This window comes from Bufo gargarizans, chromosome 5, assembly GCF_014858855.1.
Source record: "Bufo gargarizans isolate SCDJY-AF-19 chromosome 5, ASM1485885v1, whole genome shotgun sequence".
In the NCBI taxonomy this organism is placed as follows: domain Eukaryota; kingdom Metazoa; phylum Chordata; class Amphibia; order Anura; family Bufonidae; genus Bufo; species Bufo gargarizans.
Window position 1 is genome coordinate 238125747 of NC_058084.1, and position 12037 is coordinate 238137783.

A 12037-nucleotide genomic window follows, 5' to 3' on the forward strand; every position below is an offset into this window, starting at 1 on the left:
AAAAGTACCTTAGAAGCTAACTGCACGCTCCTATGCTCCCTCCAGTGGCATCTCCAGGTAGTCAGCATATTTTAAATATATGGGACAGACTACCTGTTGCCCATGTCGGCTGATCCCAGCACAGCTTTTATTTTTCAGGCTCATAATATGAGCTGCAAACTTAGCTGGGATTGGTTGCATTTGGCAATATGTCATCAATATCAAATAGTGCTCCTGCGTCTGCTTCTGCCGCATATAAGTTGATTTTAAAGCACTGCAGAATATGTTGGCACTATACAGGGAGTGCAGAATTATTAGGCAAGTTGTATTTTTGAGGATTAATTTTATTATTGAACAACAACCATGTTCTCAATGAACCCAAAAAAATCATTAATATCAAAGCTGAATATTTTTGGAAGTAGTTTTTAGTTTGTTTTTAGTTTTAGCTATTTTAGGGGGATATCTGTGTGTGCAGGTGACTATTGCTGTGCATAATTATTAGGCAACTTAACAAAAAACAAATATATACCCATTTCAATTATTTATTTTTACCAGTGAAACCAATATACCATCTCAACATTCACAAATATATATTTCTGACATTCAAAAACAAAACAAAAACAAATCAGTGACCAATATAGCCACCTTTCTTTGCAAGGGCACTCAAAAGCCTGCTATCCATGGATTCTGTCAGTGTTTTGATCTGTTCACCATCAACATTGCGTGCAGCAGCAACCACAGCCTCCCAGACACTGGTCAGAGAGGTGTACTGTTTTCCCTCCTTGTAAATCTCACATTTGATGATGGACCACATGTTCTCAATGGGGTTCAGATCAGGTGAACAAGGAGGCCATGTCATTAGATTTTCTTGTTTTATACCCTTTCTTGCCAGCCACGCTGTGGAGTACTTGGACGCGTGTGATGGAGCATTGTCCTGCATGAAAATCATGTTTTTCTTGAAGGATGCAGACTTCTTCCTGTACCACTGCTTGAAGAAGGTGTCTTCCAGAAACTGGCAGTAGGACTTGGAGTTGAGCTTGACTCCATCCTCAACCCGAAAAGGCCCCACAAGCTCATCTTTGATGATACCAGCCCAGACCAGTACTCCACCTCCACCTTGCTGGCGTCTGAGTCGGACTGGAGCTCTCTGCCCTTTACCAATCCAGCCACGGGCCCATCCATCTGGCCCATCAAGACTCACTCTCATTTCATCAGTCCATAAAACCGTAGAAAAATCAGTCTTGAGATATTTCTTGGCCCAGTCTTGACGTTTCAGCTTGTGTGTCTTGTTCAGTGGTGGTCGTCTTTCAGCCTTTCTTACCTTGGCCATGTCTCTGAGTATTGCACACCTTGTGCTTTTGGGCACTCCAGTGATGTTGCAGCTCTGAAATATGGCCAAACTGGTGGCAAGTGGCATCTTGGCAGCTGCACGCTTGACTTTTCTCAGTTCATGGGCAGTTATTTTGCGCCTTGGTTTTTCCACACGCTTCTTGCGACCCTGTTGACTATTTTGAATGAAACGCTTGATTGTTCGATGATCACGCTTCAGAAGCTTTGCAATTTTAAGAGTGCTGCATCCCTCTGCAAGATATCTCACTATTTTTGACTTTTCTGAGCCTGTCAAGTCCTTCTTTTGACCCATAGTTGCCTAATAATTATGCACACCTGATATAGGGTGTTGATGTCATTAGACCACACCCCTTCTCATTACAGAGATGCACATCACCTAATATGCTTAATTGGTAGTAGGCTTTCGAGCCTATACAGCTTGGAGTAAGACAACATGCATAAAGAGGATGATGTGGTCAAAATACTAATTTGCCTAATAATTCTGCACTCCCTGTATATGCTGATGTCAGTGCATGCAGGCCAGGGCCTAGTGCCAGTGAATGTCAGTATAGCACTGGCCATAAAATACATTGCACTACAGGAACAGTGCAAAGTATTTTAGAAGCGATCAAAAAATCACATATTATAGTCCCCTTAGAGGGAAATAAAAAATATATTTTTCCATTAAATAAACCTTTTCAATAGAAAATGCATTGCAATGATAAAATCTCCATATATTGGGTATTGTCACATCCTTACAACCCGCATTACGCACTGTGTATTTGGTATCGCTGTAATCTTACTGACCAAGAGAATACAGTTATTGTGTTATGTCGAAAAATGAATGCTGACAAATTTATAACCTAAAAACTCAGTGACCGTATTTCAGTTTTTTTTCCTATCGCGCTTACAAAAAAAGTTAATAAAAGTTAATCAGTACCCCAAAATGGCACCATTAAAAACTACAACATGTCCTGCAAAAAGCAACCCCTCATATGACTACGGAAAAATTTAGTTGTAGCTCTTGGAAGGCTATAATGAAAAAATATATAAAAAATCTGGTCATTAAGGCCCAAACTAGGCTGGTCACTAAGGGATTAAACGGTAATAGCTGAAAATAAACTTTAAGATAGATATAGTTTTTCTATGTATATAACTTAGAGCAATTTGGGGAAAATTGTCTAATAAAACATTACCGTGACTGTATAGCTAAATGAAAGTCAATTGGTATGGGAACTTGACTAGTTTGCATTGCAAGTTACTCTTTTTGTACTGCCTATGGCATGGATCAATTACCTTTGGCACTCCAGCTGTGGGGAAAGTCCCAGAATGCACACTTGCTTGACTGTTCTCAGAACTCCCATAAAACTGAATGGAGCATGCTGGGAGTTGTAGTCTTACAACAGCTGGAGTGCTGGAGGTTGCTGACCCCTGGCCTATGGCTATACCAGAGTTTTTTTTATATATTTTTTATGCTGATTTAAAATTTTCTTCCCTGTCTTCCTGGAACCATAACTTTATTTTTTATTTTTCTGTTGACATAACTGTATGAAAAATTTTTCAAATGAAAATTATAAAAAAATAGGAACGCAATTCCACCACAGTTTTACGGGTTTGGTCTCTACAGCATTCCCTAGGTCAGGCATGTCCAAACTGCGGCCCTCCAGCTGTTGCAAAACTACAACTCCCAGCATGCTCTAATAGCTGTAAGCTATCCAGGCATGCTGGGAGTTGTAGTTTTGGAACAGCTGGAGGGCCGCAGTTTGGACATGTCTGCCCTAGGTGGTAAAACTGACCAGGGCCCTTAATTCCCTGGGTCAGTACGATTACAACAATACCACATTGATATAGTGTTTTAATACTGGGGGGGGGGGGAAACGTTAAATTTTTTTTTTGTTTTCTTTGCCATTTTCTGACCCTGATAACATTTTTATAGTTATGTCTACGGAGCTCATTGTTTCGGGACGATCTGTAGTTTTTATCGATATCATTTTGGAGTGTGTGTGGCTTTTTAACCACATTGTATTACAATTCCCTTTACTGTGTCACACTACCCAGAATAATGTATGTGGAGGCAGGTACTTTCCTTCCAGTGTGTGCTGCTAGACTAATTGGCAGTCAGGTAAGGTCAAACACCGGACTGGATCACAGGTGACTATCCGGGTTTTTGTTAACACCTAGCTGCCTTTAAAAGCTGGAGTGGAGGGCTGAGACCCATGTGAGGGGAAACAGGCCAACTAAAGCCTGCTGATAGACTCTTGTTGGTAGAACAGACCGCATGGTGTGAACGGACACCAATACTGCAAGGTGACTTTTTTTGCTCGAAAGTGTTTTTTTGTTCTGTGAACTTTCTAACGTATGAATAAACACTGAACTTTTGCTTTACCAACTGGTTGGTGCCTCTATACTGCGTCTGCTTATCCTGTTTGCTCGCATCCTCCACCAATTGTGGGGATTCGCTCTGGTAATCGCAGTGAGGCTGGCGTAAGTGAAGTATTTTTGGTGCAGGCCAACCTAAGGCAACAACAGGCCATGGAGCAGCAGCAGGAGACTAACAGAGAGCTGCTAGAGGCTAATCAGCAACAGCAAGAAATGAACCACCGCGGCTGCTGCAACACGTGATGGCCTTAGAGAAGACAGGAGTATCTCAGGGAGTCTGCGATGCCTGAAAAGTGGTCCACACAGCAATCCCCAAGATGGCACAGATGGATGACGTCGAAACTTACCTGGCAGTGTTCCAGAAGGTGGCCGTGAGGGAGAGTCTAGCCTGAGACCAGTCTCCGTTTCTGGCATCAGGACCCCAACAGGTTTACTTTGATTTACCGGACGAGCAAGCGGCAGACTACTATAAGGTCAAGGGTGAGATCCTAGCGAGACTGAGGGTGAATGTTCGTCCGGGCCCAGCGGGTGCATCAGTGGAAGTTTAACCCGGCTGAGCCAGCGAGACCCCAGTATTATAATTTGCTGCATCTCTTGCAAAAATGGATACCGCCTGATGTACAGAGTCCCACTGCTATGCTCGACCGTATTGTAGCTGAAAAATTCTGGAGGGCATTGCCACCACCCCTCCAGCGCTGAGTTGGCCAGACGTCTCCTACTAGTGCCCTGGAGATTGTGGACCTGGTCCAACTGTATGGGGCTACTGAGGAACTCCAAGGGGGAACTCTGGGGAAGGGTGTAACAAAATCCCCGCCCCAGACCCGGTGGCCTGAGCTGAGAAAGGGGATGTGCCCTTTGGGGACTGGAACCCGATAATCTGCTGGCGGTGTCATGAGCCAAGCTATGTACGGGCCAACTGTCTCCACCTGGTCGAGCCTGTGGAGTCATGGTATTCCAGAAGAGTCGGTGCGTCAGGCACTCCAGAAACTCAATAATTAACCTTTGTGTCAGGTGGAGGTGGGAGTCACTCCCATGCTGGCTCTGTTGGACCCAGGGAGTCGGGTGACCCTTGTGAGGGCTTCCCTGGTGCAACCCACCGAGTTTACGGGCTAAAAAGTCATGGTGCTCAGCATACATGGAGATTTAAAAGGGTATGCCACTGCTCTGGTGTCCCTAAGCACGTGTGCTGGCAGGCGGATTCATTAGGTGGCTGTAACCACCAGCATGCACTATAAAGTGATACTGGGAAGATACTTTCCGTTGTTCCCAGCCCTGTGGCCTTCCGTTGGACATGCTGATCCCCGGGAGATAGGGAAAGCTCCAGTAACGAGGCCTGGCCCACTTGAGGAGTTAGAACACCAGAAACCCAAGGCGGAGGGGCCCACGGTAGGTCCGGTGGGTGAGGGGGAGACGATCCCACTGAATAGGATAGGTAGGGAGCATAGGAAGATAGCTCAGACAGCCCAGAATTGGGCCTATAATCGAGCATCTGGGGTCCGTAACTAACCGGGGAGATCAGTTTTTTGTTTTTGGGCCTCCTGTTGACAGCAAGTTCCTCGCTAGGTTTCAGGGGCCCTACAAAATATCTGAGAAAGTTGGGGACACAAATTACAAGGTACGCCAGCCAGGTCGGCAAAAGCCGAGGCAGGTCTACCATGTCAATTTACTAAAACCTTGGAAGGTTAGGGAGACCTGTACTGCGAACAGCTCACGGCCGGTTTATCTAGGGTAGGAGATTCCGTTCCCTCTGCTACAGGGGAAGCGGCTGCCACAGAAAAGATTACTTGACAGCCTTTTCCGCTAAACAGACTCAGGGGGCCAGGGAGTTCATTAGTTTGAACACGGATGTGTTCTCTGATCTCCCTGAATGCCCTTCCGTAACCCACCGTAATATTGTCACTGAGCCCCAGGCAAAAGTCTGGTAAAAGCTGTACAGAGTGCCCGTGGCTCGGCGACAAGCCATCTCTGAAGGAGTGATGCGGGGTTGGCCGCGGCCTGTCACCACCTGGACAAAGAGAGGAAATCCTGGGTCACCAGATGGCTCTAGTCAATGCAAAACTTTGAGTTCACGGTGAAGCACAGAGCAGGCTGGTTGTAGGGAAGCACGGAGGCACCATCCCGGGTGCACTGTTTATGCATGTGTTCACCCCCTCAAGGTTGAACAAAGGTGGTCGGGTGGTTATGTGATACAGTAAAGGAAATTGTATGCAGAGGCAGGTATTTTCCTCCCAGTGTGTGCTGCTGGACTAATTAGCAGTCAGGTAAGGTCGAACACCAGACTGGATCGCAGGTGCTGGTCTGGGTTTTTGTTAACACCTAGCTGCCTGTAAAAGACAGCCGGGTTCATGCAGAGGGGATCTCTGTATTGTGATCTGAGGCTTGTGCCGGAGGGCTGAGACCCACGTGAGGGGAAACAGGCTGACTAAAGCCTGCTGATGGACTCTTGTTGGCAGAACATGCCGCATGGTGTGAACTATTTTTTGCTTGAATTTTTTTTTTTTGTTCTATGAACGTGAACACGGAACTTTTGGTTTACAAACTGGTTAGTGCCTCTATAGTGCGTCCGCTTATCCTGTTTACCAGAGCGAATCCCCACAGTAGGTTAAGTGATTAAAAACTGCCATTTTTATATTTTTATTTGTTGCGCCATTTGCCGTATATGATAAATATTTTAATAGTATGGGCGTTTTGGGACACAGTGATACATAGGGGTGTGATTGAAATTTGTATGAATTCTTTTTATATATTCTTTTATATATTTAAAAAATATTGCAGACTACACATCTCAGACAACACCTTTTAAAGGGGTTGTCAAAGTTATATTTATTGATTACCTATCCTTAGGATAGGTCATCAATATCAGTTCGGCGGGGGTCCGACACCCGGCTCACCGCCGATCAGCTGTTTGAACAGGAGGCGCACGCCGTGCCAGCGCTGCCTCCTCTTCACAGTTTACCTTCTCGCCGTTGCATCTGCAGTGGTGAGCAGGTGTAATTACACCCAAGCTGTCCCATTAATTTCAATGGTACGGCTTGGGTGTAACTACACCTGCTCACCACTACAGATGCAACAGCGAGAAGGTAAACAGTGACGAGGAGACGGCGCTGGCACGGCGTGCGCCTCCTGTTCAAACAGCTGATCGGCGGTGAGCCGGGTGTCGGACGCCCGCCGATCTGATATTGATGACCTATCCTAAGGATAGGTAATCAATAAATATAACTTTGACAACCCCTTTAAAGGTGTTGTCTGAGACCCATCAAAATGAGGTAGAGCCTAGAGTCAGTTTTTAAAACAGAAAAAGGACTTTGCTTCTGACCGTACTGCCCTTCCCACCACACTAGAAATTACAGTGTTTTTAATACACCCATGGTCACTGACTGCCAGTCAGTATATCAGCAGTCACTTGTGCATGAACGGTTCGTGACTGGATAGTCGGCTCGCCATTTTTGTTAATTTAGCCTGGATATAATAGTTTTCTATGTTCTTGTTAGTTTTATAAGTGTATCATAAGACTCATTTATTTACTGTATATTTTTCTAGAATTCCTGGTAAACTAAAACAGTTTGTTTTAGATTTACATTCTGGAAAACTGCATAGAGAGTTTCACCATGGACCCGACCCAACTGATGTTGCTCCAGGAGAGGTACATACAATACTTTCATTGTCATTATTACTTTCCATATGATTGCATTTTACTCATTTTGGCAACAAAACTAAAAATTTCAATTGGCCTTTATTAAATTTTCTGCAGTTTTTGTGATATAAGGGATACATTTCAGTATGTTTGCAGACTGCCTGTTAGAAGAGATCAAAGAGCTCTACATGAGCGTCAGGTACTCTCTGATTCGCTGTGAACAGAATGTCTGCTGGTCTGCAAATACACAGAGACTGACATCTGTACAGAGGAAGGGGATGGAATTTTTTTTAAAAGACCAATGAAAAAATTATTTATAGCCCAAAATGAGTATGATCCAGTAAAATAAAATATGCATAAATGTATTTTTGGATAAATGGGCTGGACTCAACAGAAATATTTTCTAGGAGGGTTTGAAGGTATCCGAATGTTAAATGGTTTATTGTTGATGCCACATGGTTCATTCTGTGTAAAGATGTTTAGTTTCAATTACCAGATTGTGAAGGTAATTTAAGGTGCACAATTGTGGCTAGATTACAGTATTCTGTTTCTGGCATATAACAGAATACTGTAATTGCCAGATCCAGCATATGGAGGCCAGCACCGATTCCTGCCAGACCTCTCTCACTATAATAGGGTTCGTCAGGTTCCTGCGGGGGAACTTGTGACTGAGGCTCCTGCTGGACCTTCAGTACAGACATGCCATAACTACATTGATAAAATTCCAGTTTACATTTCTTGTACTTTTTTATTGCACCTATAAAATCCCCAATTTAAAATTATGGATGTGTAGTCTGAATTTGGGAACCAAAATAATGTGAGTTCCATTTATTTCCTGACAGTTACTGTTTTTGTGTTTCTGATTGTCCAAGAGATCTCGGGGAGAGTGACCATGAAACTAATCCATGCCAATTTAATGGGTGGAGATTTTTCTAGCATTTCATTAGTTTGTCATATTTATGGCCTTGATTGGGAACTGAGTTGCTCTGTGCATATACAGCCACCACACTGCTTTCAGTACTGTCAATTGTTATATTTCCAGCACCAGCAGCTGCCACAAACAGCTGATCTTGGAGGGTGTTTGACACCCACTGATCTGCTAATGGCGCTCTATATAGAGTATCAAAAATGTGGAAGACACTTTAAAGGGGGTGTCTCACTTCAGCAAATGGCATTTATCATGTAGACAAAGTAAATACCAGGCACTCACTAATGTATTTTTATCATCCATATTGCTTTCTTTGCTGGCTAGACCTTATTTTTTTTATCACATTATGCACTTCTCGTTTCCATGGTTATGACGACCCTGCAATACAGCAGAGGTGGCCGTGCTTGCACACTATAGGAAAAAGCGCTGACCTATCCTCTCCACCAGAGAGTTCCTTGCTTTTTCCTGTAGTGTGCAAGCACGGCCACCTCTGCTGTATTGCAGGGTGGTTGTAACCATGGAAATGAAAAGTGTATAATGTGATGGAAAAATGAATACAGACAGCAAAGGAGGCAATATGCATAATACCAATACATTAGTAAGTGCCTTGTAATAACTTTCTCTACATGATAAATGCCATTTGCTGGAGTGAGAGAACTCCTTTAAGTGTGAACTAATTGTACAATTTTTATATTTGTTGACTCATTTTGTGTTTTTTTGTTTTTTTTTTGGTTTGTTTTTTCCAGCAAACTCAAGATTTCGCAAGTAGTCCTCCTGAGAGTTCTTTTCAAAAATTAGCCCCAAGTGAATATAGGTACACTATACTGAAAAGAGATCGTGATGAGCTTTAGTAAATTAGGATTGCTTTAGAAGCCATAGCGTTTGGTCAAGCTGAGTGTGGTAAAAAAAAAAAAAAAAACTTAGCCTATATTTTCATAATTGTATTTTTTATTTGGGAAAAACAAACAATAATGGATTATTTTTATTTGCTCCCTCTGTTTGTAAATATGTCTGTGTTTAGTGGTTTCTTTCTGTACAGACTTTTAAATTGAAAATATGAAACCTGAAATCTCGTAAACGAACTGCCCTGTTTTATAATTATAAAGGTGGCATGACAGTATGCATAAGTTGTTAACTTGCACTTCCCCCAATAAATTGGATTTTTTGATGTTTTCTGTGAAGTCTGTCTTTATTTAATATAAATATGACAAATAAAAGGCACATATATAAAAATAACAGACCAAAGGCACAGATGTACAGTTTTAACAATAAAAGTTTGTTTTGTTTTTTCAAATAAAAGAATATAATTGGTTTGCCCACTATGGCGGTCATTTACTATTCTAAGTGGGCGATTTTTTTGGGGCATTGTTCACATTACTATTTTGGTATTTGACACTTTGCTGGTAAATTGCAGTAATTGCCATACACTAGCATGTGATGGCATAAAAAGTCAATAATTGGCCTCTGGGCTTACCTTAGCCTACATGGAGTTGCTTCCCCTCAGTGTCAGGTTAGCAGTGTAAACAGTTGCTGCCATCTATACCCCTTTTGCAAAATGGCACTTTTTTCCCTTTTACTGCACCTGCGTTGAAAGCAATTAATGCAGGTCCAGGACATAAGGCAAACACTGGACATCCGGTGTATGCAGTACAGGAAAAAGCACAATCTTGAAAAAGTAAATAGATGTCGACTGTTAACACCACTGCTCTTCCGACGCCCTACACCAGTGGGTAACTCCATGTAGGTTAAGGTAAGCCGAGAAGCTAATTAGAAGCTTATGCCTTGTTCTATGCACCCTTTCCCTTTGGCCCAACCCCTTTTTAAAAGGAAGATGGACATTGATCCAGGGATCTGTTCCATCGATCAGTATAGCAGGATTACAGATTGAACTTGATGTCTTTTTCCAACCTTAAAAACTATGTAAGGCCATAATGATGCTGAGTTAGGGCTTTTGGAATGCAGAGATGAGAAAAAAAAGTCCAAAACAGGCATCATCCTTAAAGGGTTAAATATGTTACCCATAATGGAAGTAGGTATATTAGACCTGTGTTTATACAGAAACAGATTTAATTCCTCAGATGCTGTGGTCAATTGTGACCACAGCAGCTGAGGATTAGTTTACCAGGAATCTGCTACTCCTGGTGACTGAACAACTCTCCCACAATTAATTGTGGGAACCATTCAGTTTCTTTAGCATCCAGTAGCCTTTTGAAAGCGTGTAGGCCCACCATAGTAAGATTCAAGGCGCATAGTTTTTGTTTTTATAATTTAAACCTTTTATGGAAGATGAAGCAACCAAAACAAAGGCATGCATACCCCAAATTATATCCATTTATCTACAGCTTTACAAACTAAACTAAACGGCATGCAATGCCAGTCGGCTGCCTCTAAGGACAACAGAATTTTGTCTTGTATTAAAAGAGGTATGGACTCGCGGGACAGGGATGTTATATTGCCACTATACAAAGCTTTGTTATGGCCACATCTGGAATGCGCGGTTCAGTTCTGGGCACTAGTTCATAAAAAGGATGCCCTGGAATTAGAAAAAGTGCAAAGTAGAGCAACTAAAATCCAGCATGGATCAGCAAAAACGCTTCCTGTAGGATAATACAACCGGCTGCATCCGTTATGAATGGATCCAGTTGTATTGCCTCCAAAATGGCCATGACTGATCCGCCACTAAGACCATTGTAAGTAAATGGGGGCCAGATCAGTTTTCTTTTGGTGGACACAAACACAGAAGGAGGACTGCACTGTAGCTGGAGCCATGAGTTGTAATCCCTAGAATTGTAACAAGCATTTATGTAAGGAGCGACATACTGGGCATCCACTACTGAGACAAATATAAGGTGCCTGGCACAAAACATCAGGGGTACAGCGGCACTATATGTCCTATAGTGAATACTGGAATGCCAATAAATCATATCAGTAAGAGCAATATTACAACCAAGTAACCCAAAAATAATAATTAACGTGTGAAATATAAACGTCCCAACAAAATCAGACCAAAGAACATAAGGTAGTGATCCAATTGTTATATTAAAACATAACTTTTACTAGTACAATATAAAAGGATAGGCCCTTGATAAATGAATAATAATAATGAACCAACGGTAGTAAAGTCCCAATGTCCACGGCGGCACCTAAACAAAGAACCAGAAAGTAAAGGTGCATGGCGGCACTAAGGGATGAGGACCGTAGTCCTACCGCTGTGTCGTCAAATTCCAAGGTGCAGTCTGTGTCCTGATGAAACTGAGTTGTATTGCTCCAGTTGGACCATAAGTTGCGGGGTCGGTATAATCCCTGTTATGGCCCTGTGGTATAATCCTAGATGACCCTAATTACTAAATGATAGGAGCAGCCTAACCACAGGGCACTCGTCCTTTAAAAGGGCGACCCTGTCTGGAACCTTACCCTGTTTACTGGCCCTGGTTGGCCCTAATCTAATCTCCCTACATGCATGTTTCATATTTGAGAAATCATCAGGGGAAATTTATTAAAGATTTTAAAATTATAGAATGGACGATCGGGTGATACTAGTTATAAAACACCCATATGATCGTCTGTTATGTGTATAAACGAATGGGGAAGAGAGTACTAGATGAAGCGCCTCAATCTCGCATATGGGGCATAACGTTTGTCACGGGCAATAGATCGCGCCTGCACTATATTCGGTGCCAGTTTTTAAATGCTTCATTGCCCCAGAACTAGGCTGTGGCTTGTCACATGTCCGACATAATCATGCAGCTTGCACGTGACGAATGATGACCGTCCGCACATGCGCCGTG

General features: G+C 42.8%; 1 protein-coding gene across 1 annotated transcript in view; it reads left to right on the plus strand.

Moving 5' to 3' along the window:
* Positions 1–9422, plus strand: part of ERP44 (endoplasmic reticulum protein 44) — a 73868-nt gene extending 64446 nt beyond the window's left edge. Inside the window, exons 11-12 of the mRNA XM_044293982.1 lie at positions 7228–7330; positions 8996–9422. Of these exons, the coding sequence (XP_044149917.1) occupies positions 7228–7330; positions 8996–9100 (208 nt within the window). The 3' untranslated portion in view covers positions 9101–9422. The remainder of the gene's footprint in view (positions 1–7227; positions 7331–8995) is intronic.
* Positions 9423–12037: the final 2615 nt, after the last annotated feature.